Below are 20,338 nucleotides of genomic sequence, written 5' to 3' on the forward strand. Positions count from 1 at the left end.
AAAGTCATATCTAACATGTCTTTTTGTTTGCAAGACTAATATTTTATTCTGGTATGTTTTCATGTGCATTAAAATTATACTCAAGTGTAAACTGTTCCAGGATCAGCATTCCAAGCAACCAGTCAGAATTGGTGTATAAATTTGCTTGAAATTGGTTTAAACCTTATGACCAGAGTTATGTGCTTTCCTTACCTTGTTATTCAACTATCATTTCCTCCTGATTTTAGTGATAAATTATGGTTTAGGTATATAGGTTTAGGTTTAGGCCTACTAATGTAAAGACGGTTTTAGAGACCAGACCTAGAATGCAAATCTCAATCTTTTACAATATGGGGATTCCTTGCTCTATCTCTCCATCCATCTACTGTAAAAAGGTTTAAGACCCCAACACATTTTAAATGGTACAGCATGGTACAGCAGCAAAGTTCCCTTGATAATAACGTGAGAATGAGAGTATAGTTCCTAGCCATATCGGTCTAGAAATTCACAACTTTTAATTTTCTGTTGGTCTTAGTACATGATGTAACTTCTGAAGAGTCAAGTTTCAAATAGGAAAATATTGAAACTCTATGGTCATTTTTGAGCGAGAGGCTAATGGTCTAATCAGATTCAATGATCTATGCTAAGCTATGCTTATGCCAGACCAGGAGATCGGCTGAATGGATTTGAAAATGGTAAAACTAAATTGTTTAACTCTAGATGAGTTGGAAAATCATCCTATATATAAAAAATAAAACTAAAAAATAAATAATATAAGATATTTTCTTGTAAATTAAAAAGTAATCTGAAAACATAACTCACATTATGTGTATGGCATTACCCCCAATGTGTGTAACATTTTTCATTTACAGTAGTTGAACTGCCGGCCAAGTGAAATATAGAAATATATATTATTTTCTCATTATGAGTAAAATTATAATCCACCATTAATCCACCTGGAATAAAATATCAAATCAGTATCAGATTGCTTACCAATTTCCACGATTTTCTCTATACAAGCAGCCATCTTCTTCTTCTTGCAACTTTTAATGACAGTTGACAAGCCAACTTACAGTATATTGCCACCACCAACTGGACTACTGTGCAACATCAATGAAAAAATAAAAACATAAAATTAATTCTACTTTCCACTAAATGTATTCCTGTGTTAATCAAATATACCTTAAATGTTTGTGGAACATCAACTGTCTTATGTTGCTTTGCCTGTTTGGCCGGTTTGTCAACTATTTCCACATCCCCATGTCCTATAAAACCCATCTTTTGCAGTCCACAGACAGACGCTATCTGGTTATTGAAATTGATTTGTGTTTAGCAATCTGCATTTAGCCTCTATAGCCTATATAGAGCCTAATAATGTCCCATAGAACTTTGTATCTGCTGCTGATTGTGCTGTTCAGCTGTAACTGCAGCAGTATGTCTGAGCCACAGGAGAAGGAGAAGGAAGAACTGACTGGCAGGAGTGGACTACCTGTGGAGAGTGGTGCTGCTGGGAATCAGCAGTCCTGCCTCATCACAGGCCTTTACCCACTGTTGGCAGAACTGAGCTCCACTCTTCAGTCTCTTAAGTCCAGCATGGAGCAGGAACAGTTTAAGAGAAAAGGTACTGTAAGGGCTGGTTCACACAGAATGCATTTCTGTTTTGAAAAATAAATTTGAGACATGGGATGTGGAGCAGGGAAAAAAACACAAGGTCGCAAGATGCAAAGTTAAACAAGAAAATTCTTACAAAAGTAGCATAGTGCTATGTAAAAAAAAAAAAAAGTGTTCTGTCAATGTGGGAAGCAGCCTTTTAAAGTTATACCGAACAGTAAGAATTAAAAAAAAATTGTAAAGCTGCCTTTGTGTGCGATCGGAAACTTTCTAAATAGCCACTTCTGATTTGTAATATGAGTTTGCTGTATCAAGTGCTTTATTGTCTAAAAGAACAGAAATCATGGTCGACAGCCTATGCATTCTTTCCTGTTTCTTGGGAAATTTTTTATTTCATCCAAAAGGTATAGATTAGAAGATATTTAGTCAATATCTGACAGGTTTTTAATAGAAACAAAGCGTCCCATTCATTGGTAAACATTCACAGTGCTATTTATTCTGGCTGACAACTCTTAAATTTCAGTTAAAAAAATGCTATTTTTGCAGTGTTCAATACATACAATATGCATTAAATGGTTAAGTATATATGTAAATATACATGACTGTAATGGCATGAGAAAGCAATGTAAATGCTGTGAGAAAAAAAAAAAAACGGTCTACTGCTAAATTTTTCTCCTCTGCCATATTTAAAATTTATAGCTCACCCCACTCTGAAGCTTGGGTAATTAAGATTATTTCTTTTATAGTTTCTCAGTTGTAAATAGGACTATGGAGGCTGTTCATGTCCAAATTGTGACTAGGAAACTTGTATTTACGATCATTCCGATAGCACATGAAGACAGCATTAGTAACAGTATTATGTTGAATCAATGTCATTTCTGATTTATCACACAGAAGAATATAACGTAGCATTTGCTGCTACACTCGGAAACAGAGGAGATGTTGGGCCCTTCAACACAGATGTCACACTGGTTTACCAAAAAGTCTTTTTGAATGCTGGGTCACGTTACAACACGGGCACTGGTATGTGGTATTTACATTGTATCATCTTGCATATTTAAATTACGCTCTGAATCCTACAGTTAAGTAATTAAGTGCAGTTATTACAGCATGTTTGCAAACATGTGATATATGACAGTTAATTGTTGGCTATACTTTACAGGCATTTTCACAGCACCTGTTAAAGGAGTCTATTTCTTCAGTCTTTCTGGACATAACAAGACAACCAAACCCATGGGTCTAAGACTTATTAAAAATGGAGAGCCGTTGATAATTTTATACAACCATCCTCTAACTGATGCAGGTATCCGGTATGAAACATTGTCTAATTCAATCACTTTGATGCTGGAGAAAGGCGATCAGGTCTTCGTGCGTCTCTTGGCAAATACATGGGTGTTTGATAATACTGATAATCTAACTCTATTTACTGGCCATTTGGTTTTTCCTCTTTGACCATTTTAATTACAGTTTTCCCTAATTGCTTTGGGTCAATATGCAAAATCTTTTTCTTTTTTTTTCTTAAAACAGCAAGTTCAAGTTTCTACCAAATTTTAGTAATCGCATGTGTTTAAGTACATGTCTGGAAAAAAGTAACAATCAACAATGACCTTTTTTTATGGAGCTTTTCTGTCTGGGTGTCATTTTGTGTCAAATGTCTGTTCAGTATGCTGTATAATATTACATGTAAGAACTGTGTAAAAATGAACATGCAAATGTGAATGTAACGTTGACACAAAAATAAATAGTATAGTATGCATATAACTAAGCATATTCTTTTTCTCTGTGCTACAGTATTGAATTTCCCTAGTAAACTTTTCTCCAATGCTGTAATCTGAAAATCTTTATTTAATGGCATTCAGCAATTTACTGACACAATAACTAGGTTAGTTTGTCACTATGTTGTGATGTCTCAAAAAACAGTTTTGACAATGCACTTAAAATATATGGTGTAAATTATAGTGCAAAACAGTTTTGAAGAGGACACTATGAAAATATTTTGAAGGTGATTAATATGTTTTATTTTGGATTTTTAAGTGAAATGATTATTGAAAAATAATTATATTCAATTATTATTATTATAATTTTTTTTTTTTTTTTTTACTTTTATGATCCCGTCATGTTTTGAAAAACGCTTACCATTTTACATGCCTAATTAAATACAAGACCTCAACTGTACACTGCAATTGAAATGTTGAATTGTTTTTTTTGTGTAGTGCCAGTTGTTAGCAATGTGATTGATTGACTGATTTTGATTTTAGTTTAATGACCACTCAGCCAAGCTGTTGGAATTTGTTTTCAGTACAGCTCTTTGGTACAGGTTCCAGCATTACATTAAACAAACAATAAACATATAAAATAAAATAACATACATATACATACATACAGATAATGTATAAGGAGTCATGTGATGCAATAATGTCACTCCATTTAAACTCAGCCAAATGTTCCCATCTCATTTGATTTTTATTTTTTTATTTTAGTATTTAGGAGGATGTAGAGCATCATTATTTTACTTTTACAAATAAATTGATGTTTATTAGTATAAATTATCAAAAATCCAGCAATCTTGGTCTGTGTGGAAAGGTACCTTGGCTCAAAATCAATGTCATCACTACTGCCACTTTTTTTCCATGATCACTTGCATGCGTGAACCCTAAAGCAGTCCAGATGTTATGTATTTTTAATTTGATGAAAGTGTATAGAGCCTTTGCAGTGATCTTGTTCTCTACCTTCTTACTAAACTCTCTCCAGATGTTCTGATTAGGAGTAGCTATGTTGCCATTTTTGACTATGGCCTATTTTGATGAACACAGGGCTGTGAAAATGTAATCCCTGTCGACCCCATCTGGCATAAGCTAAACATAATTATGCACTTAATCCTGACTCCAAAAGTGTAATGTATAGTAAAAATCTGTATTACTGTATTGGTCCGAATATAAGGATAATATAGTAATTAATACATAAGGACATACGAGTGATACAACTATTAGCAATGAGTTTAGTGATACAAGTATAAGCAATGAGTTTTCTCATATGACTTTGGGTCATATTAGTAGGGTTAAAAAATGTTTTTTTTTTTTTAATCAACTTAAAATGTATTGGTTATACTACAATCACAATAAAAGGGCAGCTGTTTCTTCATCAAGACCACAAAATGAGGAAATTTCTTAAACATGAAAATATTTACAAAGAGATCAATTTAACCTGTCACTCGTAATTTGTTGCGCAGAAAACATTGGTAAAATAAATATTTGGGAGTCTTAGACCTTTCCAACGATATATAGTTTGTCAAGATTAGATTAATTGTAATATAGTGAAGTAAATGTAGGTGTCCCGTATACGGGACAGTATGACAGTTAAAGGGTTAACGAGATTTGGCTGTAGAGTACCTACTCTTTTAGCACTCATTAAGTAAGTTCTTAATTAAAAATTGAATGGAATTATGGAAAAGAAGAAACTGTTGTGTCAAAATGAAAGAATGACACGCATTTGTGTGTTGACCTTCAGGAGTCCAATAAGGCTATAGTACCAGATAGTCATCTCTTACCATTGATCGAAGATATACTGTCTGCACTACATGGATCAGCAATTTTCTCTTCCCTTGATCTCAAGAATGCATTTTACCGTTAAAGCTACATGAGAAGAGCATAGGTCTCACTCACAAGGGCCTAAACCAGTTCTGTAGCGTTCCCATCTTCTTTTCAGCTTATGATGACAATAATCTTAAAAGACTTTGAAGTTGCACAGTGTTACTTGGAGAGTGTAATTGTCCATGGTGCATCTGAAACCATTCACAATGCAAACCTCAATGCTGTTCTGCATAGGACCAGTGAAGCTTGCCTGAAACTTAATCTGGACAAATGCAAGTTTAATTTAACTTCACTAAGCTTTCTTGGATAGAGACTCTCTGCTGTTGGCCTGCAACCTGATGACAAACACACCTCTGCAATTACAAATGCACTGTGCCATACAGATGCAGCTACACTACAGCCGTTTTTGGACCTCATCGCCTGTAACAGCAAGCTTTTACCTGCCTATGCTACTCTGGTCGAACCTATGAGGGATTTACTTTGCAAAAACTGTGAATTTCAGTTGACTGTTGCAGCACAAGAAAGCTTTGATCAGGTCAAAAAGGCTATAGTGGACAGCTCTCAACTTCAACCCCAATGTTAGCACAATACTTTCCTATGATGCTTCAGATTATGGTGACTGTGCTGGCTTTATGACCAGGGAATAGAGAGAACCATTGCTTTTTCTTTGTACTCCTTATCTGATGAAGAACAAAACGACCCTACTTTCCGATTTGCATGAGTTTGGCATAGTCGAGTGATGTTTGGTCTGAGGAACACATCATATTTTGGTACCTCAGTAGTTATAGAAAAAACTCAGACCTTGCGCATGAATCACATCAAGGCATGGTTCATACCAAGCAGTGGTTTAGGCAGCTGTACTGGTGGCCAAAAATAGATAACCAGGCTGAAGCTCTGATATGGGATTGTTCCATATACAAACAGAATGATAGATCGACTGTTACTTATGATGCATCGCTCAAGCCTTTTGAGTTGCCATGAGCTTCATGAGAGGTTTATATCGATATTATAGGACCATTAGGACTTTACCAGCATATTGCAGATATGCCATAATGGTTGTTGATTATTTCAGTAAATGGCCAGTTTGCTTTCTCACCCAGAGTTGACACAGCTGCTCTCGTACAGTTCTTCAGTCTTAGCCCCTGTTTCAGACAATGGATCCCAGTAGTACCCCTCATGCTACCATGGGCGTTACACCCTCATAGTTGCTCCATGGTAGATACATGTGAACAAAACTACTAATCAAGGACTATCCTGTAAAATACACAGAAAAAAACATGCTACGACAATGTGTGAAAAGGAAACAATACAACGAGGATAAGGATTTGGCGGGGCTGCCCCCCTCGGGTGTTGTCGCTGCTGCTGAATCTGACTTGGAGTTGTTGGCCATGCTTGCCCGGGCAGCCGTGAGTATTGGGCTTGAGGTGACTACACCACCCAACCTCCGAGCCCTCGCGGCTGGACGATTGGTTCCTCAGTGCGCAGAGTGGCTCACAACCACGTTCTGCTCCGGTTACTTTCTTCCCAGAGGTGCATGAAGAGGTGACGAATTCGTAAATGGCCTCTTCCACGGTCAGAAGCCACCTGCTCCCTCTTCCATCCTCTCCACCCTTGATGGTGGAGCAGCCAGGGGGTACGTGGACATTCCCCAGGTGGAGAGAGTGGTTGCGGTGCACCTGTACCTGAAAACGCCGCCACTTGGAGGAATCATCCGCGTCTCCTGTCCAAGGCCTGTATGCTGTCGGCCTCTCTCGCTGCAAAGGCTTACAGTGCTGCGGGCCAAGCTGCCTCTGCCCTGCATGCCATGGCTATCCTGCAGGTACATCAAGGATAGCCCCCGTGCCTCAGCAGCAGTGCGACCGCAACCACAAGATCGCATGCACAGACACACTCCTCGGAGTGTGCCCGGCGAGAGAGCATGCAGCAGCAGCAGCAGCGAGCTGTCTCAGAGTGCGAAGAAACCGCAGCGCTGGTTTCCCAGCCTAGAGAACGAGCTCTAGATCTAGTGATCATGGGTGGAGATAGGACGAGCCGCCTCCAACTCGTTCGTCAGATCATGTGCGATTCCCAGTATCGCGGTCACCACTATGCCTCAGCAGCAGCGTGACCGCAACCGCAAGATCGCATGCACGGACACACTCCTCGGAGCGTGCCCGATGAGATCGGAGCGCTTAACAGCGAGAAAAGCACTATCAACCCCTCGAGAGCCTACTGCACGACCTCTTGTCTTCATTAATGCTGCTTATTATAATATTAGGTATAATATTCTTGTGTAACTGGTGCTTGTGTAACTGGTGCTTGTGCAACTGGTGCTTGTGCAACTGGTGCTTGTTCAACTAGCAAGGTCAGCAACGCCTTCCACATCAGAGAAAGACAGGAAGTGCATCGTTCCCTCTCACCGGGGAGAAAGTACCACAAACGCGGGCTTCCGAACCCCTGAGAGCAGGCGCCGGATCTGGAGGTTAAGAAAGAAGATAGGGACCGTCTACATTCCTTCCAGCGGATCCGAAAGCGAAACCCGCAAGCACAACCACTGCTCTGCCTCGGCGAAAGTAGGACTGGCACAGCGAGAAACGCCAGTGAAAGCTCCCTCCTCAAAGAGAACCTTCTGAGAGTGAAACAAAATGCTTGCATCGCAGCCATCAACTCCCTCGAGAGCTGACACTGCGCACGCTTCACTCTCAAGCAGACAACACACAAGCTGCGTGTGTACCTACCTTTTTTTTTTTTTTGCTGGCAGGGAAACCACACAGCCTGAATGCTGCCTGCTCTCGCCCAAAACTTCTCTTGATTGAAGCTTTGACAAATGGAGTTTATCAGTGGATAAACGACACTAAGACTCACAAACAGATAGTGACTGACACACACACAGAGGCGCTGGAGGCGTTCCCCAAACGTTCTTGATACAGCTCGAGTTCCTGAAGAGGAACTGGTGTTCTAGCTTTTTAGCATAGTTCCTATTGGTCACTCTAATATTTTATCTATTAGTTCGAATTGAATGTTTTTCCGTGATTACATTTTTTTTTAAATCGAGTAATCACAATTTTGATTCAGTTATTTTGATTAATATTACCAAATGTTAGAATTACACACTTTGTAAATATGCCGGTGATAACAGTAAAGAGAAAAGACTGATCCAACTTCATCTCAGCTCATGTGATTAACCACTCATGTGTGATGCACTCAGTAAAGGACCCTAAATGCAGCTCTAGGCACCATTCAGAATGCACTTTTGTGTTGACAAAGATGCAACATGGTTTTAGTCTGCCCTTTCATGCATGAGACGCTGCAAGAGATGCAAGGGCAACAGTGAAACACACACATGTTAACATATTACAGGAGTTAACTCAACTTGAAGATAACCTTTGTTAAGGCTCACAAACAGTTAAGACGATGAATAACCCCAAAACTTGTCATGAAATTTGAGCCCCTTTCACACTAGCCCCTTTCATACAGAGATTTCAGATAATACACGGGTAATGTTTCCTGGCAATTGTTCCCAGATATTTAGATCACTGCCAGTGATTTCCCGGAATCTGTGCATGCGTTCACACACAACACGTAAAGGTCCCGTAATGACACATGACATCAGGATGTGAAATGTAATGTACGAGTCGAAAACACTAGGCACGTTAACATCACTTAAACTGGTGAACGATATTAAGGACAGTGAGGAACTACCTGATCTCTTCTTCATTACAGTTTGCACATATTTTTTTTCGTCACAAACATTGGTCTGCCTTCTAAACACCCGGTAAAAGAGTAGCACAATAACATGCGTCATTACTACGACACACCCTTTATGGCATTGGTTCTGGCTTCTGTTCACACAGAGCTTGTTCTGGGACTGAACCCAGCAATGTTACTAGGTCCCCAACCCAGGATCGATCCCAGAAGGCAATCTGTCAGATTCCCGGGACCAATGTTCAGTGTGAAAGGGGCTTTAGAGTTAAAGAGGAGAAATATGTTCAAATAAATTAATGGGGCTATAATATTTTTTACTAATAAGAACTGAATTAAAGGCCTCTCTAATTGGTATTGTTATGATCACAAGAATTGAATGGTAGAGGTCTCTGATTCAATTCTTAATAGTAAGAATGCAATTGCAGAACTCTCTAGGCCTAATTTTAATTGTTATTTAGTAAGAATTACATAAGAGAGCTCTCTTATTGGTATTTTTACTAGTAAGAATTGGTCGAGATGGTTTAGGGGTGAGCTGGACCGCAGACAGAAGGCAAAAGGGCCAACAAGTGCTAAGCATCTCTTGCGGAACTCCTTTAAGACTGTTGGAAGACCATTTCAGGTGACTACCTCTTGAAGCTCATCAAGAGAATGCCAAGAGTGTGCAAAGCAGTAATCAAAGCAAAAGGTGGCTACTTTGAAGAACCTACAATATGACATATTTTCAGTTGTTTCACACTTTTTTGTTATCTATATAATTCCATATATAATTCCACATAGTTTGATGCCTTCAGTGTGAATCTACAATCTTCATAGTCATGAAAATAAAGACACTCTTTGAATGAGAAGGTGTGTCCAAACTATATATATTACAAATTACTTTACAAAAAAAGAAACAAATTAGTTATATACAGTATCTGTGTTTTCTGTATTCACCACCATTACACTGCCTCACTGCTGATTACATGTATGGCTGAGTAAGTAATTCTGGTAATAAAGTAATCAGAAAACATTTATAATTCAGGCTATCATTTACTAACTAGCAGTCTGCATAAACATCTTTAAACAGACTCTATACTGTATAACCAATGGAGAGATATGAAATGTAGTGAGATGATAATGTTTAACTGTAATAATATCCATGATTATATTATTATTTTTTAACAAATTATTTATATCTGATTCTCTTGGAAACACGGGTGGCATTGGACCTTTCAACACTGAGATAACTGGTTTATAAAGATGTCTTTGTGAATGAAGGAAGTGCTTACAACTCAACCACTGGTATGTGTTCTTATAATAATGTTTCATATCACATTATTTGTTGTGTGTGACAGGAATCTTTACAGCATTTGTTAAAGGATTCTATTTCTTCACTTTCTCTGGACATAACTGCTCATCTTAATCTGTGGGTCTAAGATTCTTTAAAAATGGACAACAGATTATAACTGTTTACAATCTTTCTCAAGGTGACCGCTATGAAACAGCATCTAATTCAGTCTTTTTGACTCTAGAGAAAGGAGATGAAGTCTGCATGCAACTCTGGGAAAATACATGTCTTTGATGATGAAAATTACCACACTTCATTTAGTGGCCATTTACTTTTTTTCTCTATTAATTGACAAATCTTAACTATAGGTTTTTAAATGTTTTTTTGTTTTTGTTTTTTATCCTGATTCACTTAAGAATAAAGTAAAAAGCATTACAGAACATGTTCTTTTGATTGTAATACCTTTTTGTTTATTAGGTCATATTTCATGTAATTTTATCACTTTGAGAATTCTATAAAAATGTATTGCTTGGAAATACAGATTTGACATCTGTTATTCTCCACGTTTCATTAATAAAAAAAAATGACAAATTAGATTCTGAATTGTCATTCTTCGTGGTTGAGTAATTTGTATGTAGAAAAAGCTCTGTGCAGAGAGATTTAAAGAACGTAAATCAACAAACTTTACAAGTCGTTACTGGATATGTCACACCTTCTTTTAAGGCTTTCTAACCTTACCTGTGAACAAATAACATACAAAAACTTCAACCTATAGTTAAAAGGACACTGTGTTTTGTCACAAAAGTAGATTAATCAGCATTTGAATTTGAAAGAGACACTCATTCTCACTCATTCTAAGGAAAGTCTTTATTGGTCAATGTACAGAAAGTGCTGCAGTGACCATCAAAGAAGTTAAACAAAAACCCTTTACAAAACAAAAGGAGAGAAACATTTACAAAAGAATAGTCTTACATGATTTTACAGGGTTGCTCTTTTTAAAAGTTTATTTTTCCTGTTCTATGACACACATGGTAAAAAGGACTAGTGAAATATGAAAGGTGTGGGGGGTGGACAGAGGGGGAACGGGATGTCTCACAAGGCTGACATCACAAGCACGTTTTGGCTGATGGCATGACAAATCCTAACCACCGCAACAGACATTACATAAAAATCCAATGCACATATTCATGAATGCAGTTGTCAAGGGGGAAAAACCATAAGTATCATCTACAGTTGCTCTGGCTTTCCTATTCTATACGAAAACAAAACGATGTCAAAAGCCTCAGATTTCACAAGATTTGGCTTTTGTTTGTAGTTTTTTCATACTTTTCGATTTCATTTCTTTTCCTGAAAAATGTAATTGAACTGTACACTGTGGGAAGGTTAGTAAAGACCTTCACACTATACCAAAATAGCCCCAAGGCTACAACCACTGATCAATTTCTATCAATTTCTTCTATTTTCTTTTTTTTAATAGCTTAAAAGTGCATTTGTCTGTAGAGACTAAGACAAAACAGTTTGAGGTGAAGTGAGCGAGAACCCATCCGCAGTTGAGGTGAGGACACCATGAACGATAAAAGAGAGATCAACACAGACAGAGAGAGGAGGAGGAGGACCCTTCCTCTTCAGCAAGCAAGTGTGGACACATACAGGCTGTGTGAGGGATGCAGGAGAACGTGAGGAATCTGAGTCACCATTCAACTACTCTACAGTTCCCTATTTACAGAAGACAGGCATATAAAAATGTACAGACACACTTACTCCTATCTTACCACCGAGATCCCAAAAAGAGAGAAAAAAAGAGAGATTTTTTTTTGTTTGTTTGTTTTGTTTTTAAATGTTATCTCATTACTATATATAACTTTTGCTTAAAGAGAACCGTCTCAATCAAAAACTCTCAGAGGATCTAAAATAAACCTATTTGCTAGATTTCAAATGAAGAAAATATCATTATTATATACTTTCATTGCAAAAAACAACTTTTGGGTTTTAACTATTGCACATCAATGCAATATTAAATGTTACTCTGAAGACAACAAATGGTGAAGGCATAGCCACACTTTCAAATATTACAGTTTAGTATTTCAGAAAGGTAGAAAGCATTGTGGCGCTAGACTATAATCTGATTAATCAACACGAAAAAAAAACTAAAACAAAACAGTAAACGTAAATAACAAACATCCCAGAGATGTTGATTCACAATTAATTCCATTGTGTCGATTTATCTTTCCTTTTCGTGCATCTACTGAGACACAGCAGCTTATACTACTGAAGTACATACAAGCTGCAGCAGGGTCTGGACTGAGGGTGCGATTCCCAATATTGACCAGCAGATGACGTTACAGGATGCTTTTTATGCGTGTTCGAAAGAGTCAAAATCAGGCTGATGTGTGACAAATTTTCAGGCAATAAATTCAGGATTCTGTAATTGTAAGACGGCATTAAATGTTAGTGTTTTTTTTTTCATATATATGTGTAAGTGTGTGTGCACAAGTCTATGTCTGCATGTGAATCTTGCTTGTGTTAAGGTGTATGCATGTGTGTGTGAGTGAATGTGTCTGTGTGTGTGTGTCTTAATAGGGTAATGTTGACGGGTCCCACTCAAGCTTTCCTTTCACTTTTCCCTTCTGAATGTTAGTCTCTTCCTCTTCATCACTGTCCTCGGATTCAGCACTAGAGAGGTCTCCTGCCAGTTCATCATCCTCTTCGTCTTCATCCTCATCTTCCTCTGGCTCCTCCTCCCTCACCTCCTCAGCGATCTGAGTCCCATCAATGCTCTATAACCAACAACAGAATTATGACATTTAGACAATCTTTGTGATGGAACAGTCAAACTCCACACACTATAGAGCAGTGCTGTTATTGTTAAAAAAACGGTTCAAACTGTCTTTACCAGTGATGCACATACTGACCTCCATAGGATTAACAGTGATGTTAAGATTGGAGTTGTCCCAGTCCATCTCTGGGTCTTTTCTTCCCTCTTCGTCCTCTTTTGAACCATCCTGGTGGGTGGTGTGGATGCGGTAGATGCCGAAGACCACAATGACCACCAGGGCGGCGATGCACATTACGATTACCACTGTCGCAGCAGGAGGGTTACCTGATGACACACAGGTGAAGATATACATATACATATATTTTATCTTGTTCTACCAAACTGTAAAATTGTGGCATGTTACTGTACAAACAGCAGTTTATAATCCAGATTTGATAAAAAATGCTTAAAGCTGTTAAATTGATTCAATCCATTATTTGCTGATCATTGTCTTATACCATATAGATGTTGCCAGAAAACCTAATTTATTCCTGTAATGTCAAAGCTGAATTTTCAGCATCATTATTCCATGTCTTCAGGGTCACATTAACCTTCAGAAATCATTCTAAAATGCAAAACTGCAGCTCAAGAAACATTTCTGAACAATGCTGTAAACAGCTACAGAACAGCTGCATATTATTTTTTAAATAGATTTTTTTCTATTTTTTCTATTCTATTTAGCTATATAAAACTATTAATTTATTTAAAACAAAATAATTTTTTTAACCATATAGAGAAGGAAACAGAAAGAGATGTATGGGTGTTTTATTCACCCTGCCTTACTTTTAACTGTAGTACAATAACTGGAAAATGCATGACCTTGAGCCACTTATAGCTCTAGTCTTTCTATCTGGCAATTATGTATATTCATATTATTGTTATATGACTCACTCAGCCATAAAAAAATCAATATAATCCCGGATGAACGTTGTTAAATGTTTTTCTAAGGGAGGTCTGTTCTAGGTGGCTAAGGTGAAGCTTATTTAGCTGTGCTGACAGCGGAAGACAGTTTTGCACATTTCACTTTAAGAACAGTGTCATTTACTGAGACCTCACAGTCAACAAGAGCAGGATTGGGAGCATGAGGTCACAGTGCCACCTGCTGTTATTCCATGTCTCTCCTAAAGCAGCATGTCCCGCATCCTGTCATCCCTCTCCCTCTTTATTTCGTCCGTCCAGAGAGCAGAATGCTCCATCTCTCTGCAGTCAGCTGTGCTCTGTGCGCCCTTGGGGAGATCGCTGGTGTCCCTGGTGTGTGCGTGAGCTGCTAGAGTAAGTGTAATTTCCCAAGATCCTTCGAACCAACAATACGGTCTCAAGAACCTGTTGTCCACTTAGACTAGTGTGCAGATTTTGTATGCACATGTGGGTACATTTTGCTTTTTTATAAGCTTTGTCTATGCCAAATGAATACTTTTTGTGACACATTTACTGTTCTCCGTTTTACAATTCACTTAAATGGCTTAACAAAGGGACAACACATTATTCGCAAAATAAATACATTTTCATTTTCAACACAATAGTGTCATACAGGGTAAAATGACTTCATGACCAGGAATGGATGAGTCTTTAAGAGACATTAAGGCTGACTTTACCTGAGATGTGATCAGAGTTGACAGTATGGACCACCAGAGGATGATGCACAGGTCTCATGTACTGAGATTGGACAGCCATGTGATTGACATGCTCTATGGCTTCTGAGCTGTGCACTATTCCAATCTGAGAGGCGGGACAAATAGAAAATAGTTCAGAGAGACAACAGGGACAATGAAAATCTGACCTTATAGCCACATCAAGAATGAATAAATGAATGGCTGGATTTTTATTGGATTGATCACAAGTGAACCTTTAAATTAGTGAGCCTGTTTTATAAAAGGTCAAATATAAATAGAAATTCTTATAAATATAAAAATATAAATAAATTAATATAAATAAATTCTAAATACAATACTAAAATTATACATAATATATAAAATATTATACAATTGAAAATATAATAATGATGCTATCAATTCAATACTGTATCGATTTAAAAAAAGGTATAACGATTTTACGGTCTCTTTCTATCGTAATGGACAGTTCTTAATCAGAAATCAAGAGTCAATAGTCAAGGCTCTGCAAGAGCAGTGCACAGGTAACTTTTAAGTACTTGGAGTCCAAAAGTGCAAAAAGCCGAAAGAAGAGCAGGAATTGAAAGAGGGGATAAAGTGAATGGACAATAAAAAGAATAAGAAGCCATGCCCAATATGAAGGCAGTCTCTGACCTCCAAGTTGAACTCATTGCTTGTGTAGCGTCCATTCAGTTCAGAGCAACTGAGCCGGAACCTTCTCTCAGACAGACCACCAGGCTTCCAGTTATGGTACCTCACCTGCCTGATGGCCTGTTCATAATGCGCCATGGAGTCCACACCTGAGACCAAAGAAAGAGCAGTGTCAGGAACTCGGTCTACTCAGACAAAAGAGCTACAGAGGCCTGGGGGGCACTCAACATGGAGTCTGTGAACAAGCAGGAGGTCTTAATCCTTTTCTAATAACTCTAAAACCACTTTATGAAATATAACATTGATTTGAATTTGCTTGCAAAAAGTCAAATGTACAGAATGATTGATAGAGGCAGAGATCTGTTCAAGAGTCTGAGCAAGGCTTTTGAGCACAATCAAGAGTGACTTTTAAAGATAAAAGCTCAGGTTTTTGAGAAAAGCTTAAAAATGTTTTTGGAAAAAATCTAACAAACAAACAAAAAAATACTACTAAATATCCAAGGATACACAACCTTACTTAGCACTGAAATGAGCTTAAAAATGATTTAAAAAATACTTTATTAATAAATTCATACTTTTTAGTAAGACTGAAGTAACGATTGCACAAAATTTAGCTTTGTTATCTAAGTCACAGGAATAAAATACATTTTATAATATATTAAAACAGAAAATAGGGCAAACTGCATACTGACATACATTTCGAGTTAATACCTTCTCATAGTCACACAGCATGTTAGGCGTTATAAATACTATTAACGTGTGGGAATTAACTTCTATGGATGCGCCCGCGAACACTGCTCATACTAGGCTCTTCATATTAAATTTGACTGAGATGGCCAATCAAATCAAAGTAGGTGGGGTTTAAGCAAAGCAAAGTGCGAAGTGTCAGTTGAACGTTAAAGAGAGCGAAGTAAGGTGAAACTGCAAATCATTTAAGATTAGTCAACTTTTAATAATACGTTTTATGATAGAAATGTTAAATGACCGAAAGTTATATCCAGTGATGAAAAAATTGTCATTTTGAGAGGGGTGGGGGGGGGGTGTAAATTGTCTGCGTCTGTCTCTCTCTACAAACAATGAAGCGATTTTGCCCCCTTGTTTGTTGAGAAATATAATGTAGTGATTCAGTATCGTTTAATAAAAGTCGCAGGGCAGCACTGACAAGTTTATGAGCTTCTGAATGTTAACTTTTTGCACAGAGCGATCTCAGATCTCTGTTTCCGAGTGGTGTGTGTGTGTGACTGTGTGAGCATGCGCATCAATTAAAGCAGCGCATTAACATTTAACTGTTTTAATGCATTGGCCTTGTCACACATATGGCACACAAATTCTTGGGACACCCAGACCAATATTACATCTTGTAAAATGGGGCATATTAGGTGCCCTTCAAATATGGACCACAAAAAAAGTCTTAAGTGTCTATTTTTCGAAATTTATTAAGCTTTCAATGTATGTATGGATTGTTAGGACAGGACAATATTTGGCTGAGATACAACTATTTGAAAATCTGGAATATGAGGGTGCAAAAAAAGTAAATATTGAGAAAATGCATTTTAAGTTGTCCAAATGAAATTTACTACATTTCTTCATGGAACATAATCTTTAATCAAAATCTTAATGATTTTTGGCATAAAAGAAAAATCTATAATTTTGACCCATACAATATTTTTTGGGCTATTGCTAATAATATACCCCAGCGACTTAAGACCCTTTGGTCCAGGGTCACATATGTTCTACATTGAGAACCTATTTAAAAATTGAAACAATGGGAAGAAGCTTTGGATAAACTATAAATGAAAGAGCCACTGTAAAGTAGAAACATAATGAGATTATGATAAACGTTCTTGTAGCAGATGGCTGTATAGTAGATCGAGACATGTGGTTGACCATACCGTAGATGGAGATGCCAGAGGTAGAGTTGGTGGCATCCAGATGTTTGCCCAAGAGAGAGCTGTGGTGGATCTCCAGACTCTCCCGCTCCGGGTCCAGCTCCTCTCCGATCACCAGCACATCACAATAATCCAGGTTATGCATCAACTCCAGCACACCAGGCCTGCGGGCTACACAAACACACACGCACACACACTCCGTTACACAGGCACAAAAACACAGTGGCAAATATATGGCCTCCCGCCGTATCCACAAACAACCATTGATTGTGTATGAATTTAATTTCGATGATGTATTGTTTCACTACCCCCGGCTCTGCATTCGATAAAAGAAGCCGGACACTTTTGTTGAACTTTAAATGAAAAAGGACACTAATAAAAAACAATTGACTTAAGGTCAGTGTAATAACCAGCAGAAGGCATTTATAATCTTGATAATAATAGACTAAAGCATTATTAAAAAAAAAAAAAAAAAAAAAAAAAAAAACACTCTGAGAGGAATCCGTGGGAGGAAAATTCAGTAAATCTTCTAAAACGTTTATACGATTGCATTACAGGCAAAATGTGCAACTGTGGCACCTTTGAAATAGATGAATGCAAAGGAGTGAGATTATGTTAATATATGAGCTGTGAAAGCGAGTCATCTATCACCTATGCTGAGGGTGGCGTCAGTCTTGGTGACTGTACTAATGATGTGTATGTCCTTGAACAGGGCCACCCCGACAGGGGCTCGAAGCTGAGCCACGGGCCAAACCAGCCACTCCACTCCAGCAATGGTGATCCGAGGTTCACTGGGCGGCAGCACCATCACCATCGCTTTGATTTCTGGAATGGAGATGCACGTATCTTCGCCGAAACACCTACAATTCGCAAAACAGAGAGAAGGGAAACAAGAGACTTAAGTCAGGGTAACACTGGAAGAGTAGAACTGTTACAAAGGACCACAGACTGACATGAAAATAACTATTTAAAACAGTTTAGGTTCTGTTGGAATAAGTCATGTTCAAAATCTGTTTCTGTCCCGTCTACACCATTCTGTAAATTACTTATAGGGTAATTTTACACCAACAATGCTTTTGGGCAGAGTTTACCCATATTTTTTGAGGGAATGGACAGGCCAACCCATTTATCATTTATCCAGATGTGTCCAAACTTATGACTTTACTGTGTACACATGAATAAAGACAGAAAAGAAGGATCAAAACAAAAAAGCACATTAGGAAATACTACAAGGATACTATTTTTTTTCAACCCCTTACAAACCAACATTTTAAGTAATACATGAAGAATTAAAATAATTCAAATGAAAGTAATTAAAATGTAGATAAAGGAAACGGATATTGGTCATTAAGAGTAATTACAATTTAAATTAAAATGAAGAAAAACATGTTTCAATATGGCTTTTTAAAGAAAGACTTTGGGGTAAAAAAAAATTTCATTTGAATTTATGACTAGCAAAATATTGAAATAACATGGCTGAGACTCAGATTAGTTATTGATGCATACAGGATCGTTTAGAGTAATCAATGGGAAATAAAATACAAAGACTTAAGTTAATAATAATATTTTTTCTCCTTAACCTATGATTAACAAATAATTATGTAAATTACATTGGTGATGCTCACATACAGGATTTATGAGGAACAGATCAACCTACCTTTATGCATTCAAACACATTTTAACACTGCAAATAATTAAGCACTCCTGCTTCCCAAAATAAAGTCTGCATCTCACTTTGAGCAAGAGCCCATTAAAATGCACTGACACTCACAACTCTCTTTCAGCTGTGTGTTTGGACAGTTGATGACTGCAGTGTCTAACTTTTGTTTCAGACTGTCACTGTCAACTTCAGCACAGTCGCACCTCACAGGTGAAATCAATCATGGGACCAATTAATGATGCCGAACAATAGTGTTAAAGCAGCGAGTTGATAAAAATATTTGGGAGAACACGAGCAGTGTGCTCAGCTTGGTGCCACCTCCTCCTGATTCCAGCTGCAGAAGTTGGTATGGCAGTCAGAAGCAGTGTTGATTAAGACCAAGGCGCTGAAGCGTGGACCGCAACAGACTCACACACAGACCTGCTGGATAAACTGGAGTCCCTCCAGCTTCATTACAGCTAGTATGTGAGGAGAAAGGGGAAAATAAAGTGTCTTAGGATTAACAGGCCTCCCTTTCTCACGATGCACCCAGTAATTACTCTTTTTCAAGGGTGAGCCCTAAAGAGCACTCGTTGGTTTACTAATTCATTTATATACTCACCCGCTAATTAAGAACTATCTGTTTGTTCAAGACAACAGCACGCTTTCTGCCACCGTCTCGGGTGGAGTGATGCTTAGCCATGCTCGAGCGATGGTGCGCTATCTCCCCGAGGTAATTCCTCCACACATCTTGCCTAAACACTCTCCCTCAAGTCGCCACGGAGAATGGCCTTGAATGAGAAGGAAGGGGAGCGCAAAATTGTGTGGAACCAACAAAACAATTACGTCTAATGACTGCAGTAAAAGTGACGGTGGAAAGTTTGTGATGTGTAAAAGTGGCTCCCTTTGGTCGACTTGAGCTACATACTAAAAAAAAGAGTAGTCGAGAGCATGCTCACTCCTTTAAAAGGCTTTGTGAAAAAGGCCAACAATCTTGCTTTATTTAGAGGGCTGATTTAAGAAAATTGGGAGCTGGTCTAAGCCAGACTACGGCTATTACAAGAGTTACGGCTCACTCCATTATCGACAAGGGAAGTCTGTTCTTATTTAGGCAATCCTCTTCACCAATGCACACTAGACAAGTACAGAAGCCTCTCTCTTCTTTATGGCAAAGTTTCATTTGGGAATGTATCAGCCAAGTGCAATTGGATCCAATAGGTTTCATTAGACTGCTGTCAAATGACATGATCCTTTCACCCTTGACAATCAACAAAGCATTTTCAAAGGGTAAAGGACCCCCATAAAAAATACTAGCAATGTTTCAAAGGTTTGGGATTGGTAAGGGTTTATGTTGTTAAAAGTCTCTTTCTCTCACTGCATTTTTTAAATAAAAAATATAGCAAAACAGCATATTCTGAAACATGACTGCAATTTCAAATAATTGTTTTCTATTTCAGTATATTTTAAATAATGTTTTTCTTCAGTCTTCAGTGACTAGAATCATTCTAATAGGCTGATTTGATGTTCAAAAAAACATTTCTTATTATTATTAAAAAAAAAACAATTATCAGACTCAGAATCAGGTTTCATATGAGACAGAGTT

The 20,338-nt window shown here is 37.8% G+C and overlaps 2 protein-coding genes across 3 annotated transcripts in view; one reads left to right on the forward strand and one right to left on the reverse strand.

Annotated features, from left to right (window-relative positions):
• clstn2a (calsyntenin 2a) overlaps window positions 1–20,338 on the reverse strand; it is a 228,798-nt gene that overhangs the window by 25,440 nt on the left and 183,020 nt on the right. The window contains exons 12-17 of one of the 2 annotated variants that reach the window (XM_026205012.1): window positions 17,748–17,956; window positions 17,100–17,267; window positions 15,211–15,356; window positions 14,542–14,665; window positions 13,044–13,231; window positions 10,980–12,908 (exon numbers count right to left, since the gene is read on the reverse strand). In XM_026205012.1, the coding sequence (XP_026060797.1) occupies window positions 12,705–12,908; window positions 13,044–13,231; window positions 14,542–14,665; window positions 15,211–15,356; window positions 17,100–17,267; window positions 17,748–17,956 (1,039 nt within the window). In that variant the 3' untranslated portion in view covers window positions 10,980–12,704. Of the gene's footprint in view, window positions 1–10,979; window positions 12,909–13,043; window positions 13,232–14,541; window positions 14,666–15,210; window positions 15,357–17,099; window positions 17,268–17,747; window positions 17,957–20,338 lie in introns of those variants that run through there. The other variant, XM_026205013.1, reaches the window with a different exon arrangement.
• LOC113044960 (complement C1q tumor necrosis factor-related protein 6) lies at window positions 1,348–3,348 on the forward strand. The gene is made up of 3 exons (XM_026205015.1): window positions 1,348–1,600; window positions 2,485–2,613; window positions 2,753–3,348. The coding sequence occupies exons 1-3, from the start codon at window positions 1,354–1,356 to the stop codon at window positions 3,040–3,042; spliced, it is 666 nt and encodes a 221-aa protein (XP_026060800.1). The 5' UTR covers window positions 1,348–1,353; the 3' UTR covers window positions 3,043–3,348.

Source organism: Carassius auratus, chromosome 27, assembly GCF_003368295.1.
Source record: "Carassius auratus strain Wakin chromosome 27, ASM336829v1, whole genome shotgun sequence".
Classification (NCBI taxonomy): Eukaryota; Metazoa; Chordata; class Actinopteri; order Cypriniformes; family Cyprinidae; genus Carassius; species Carassius auratus.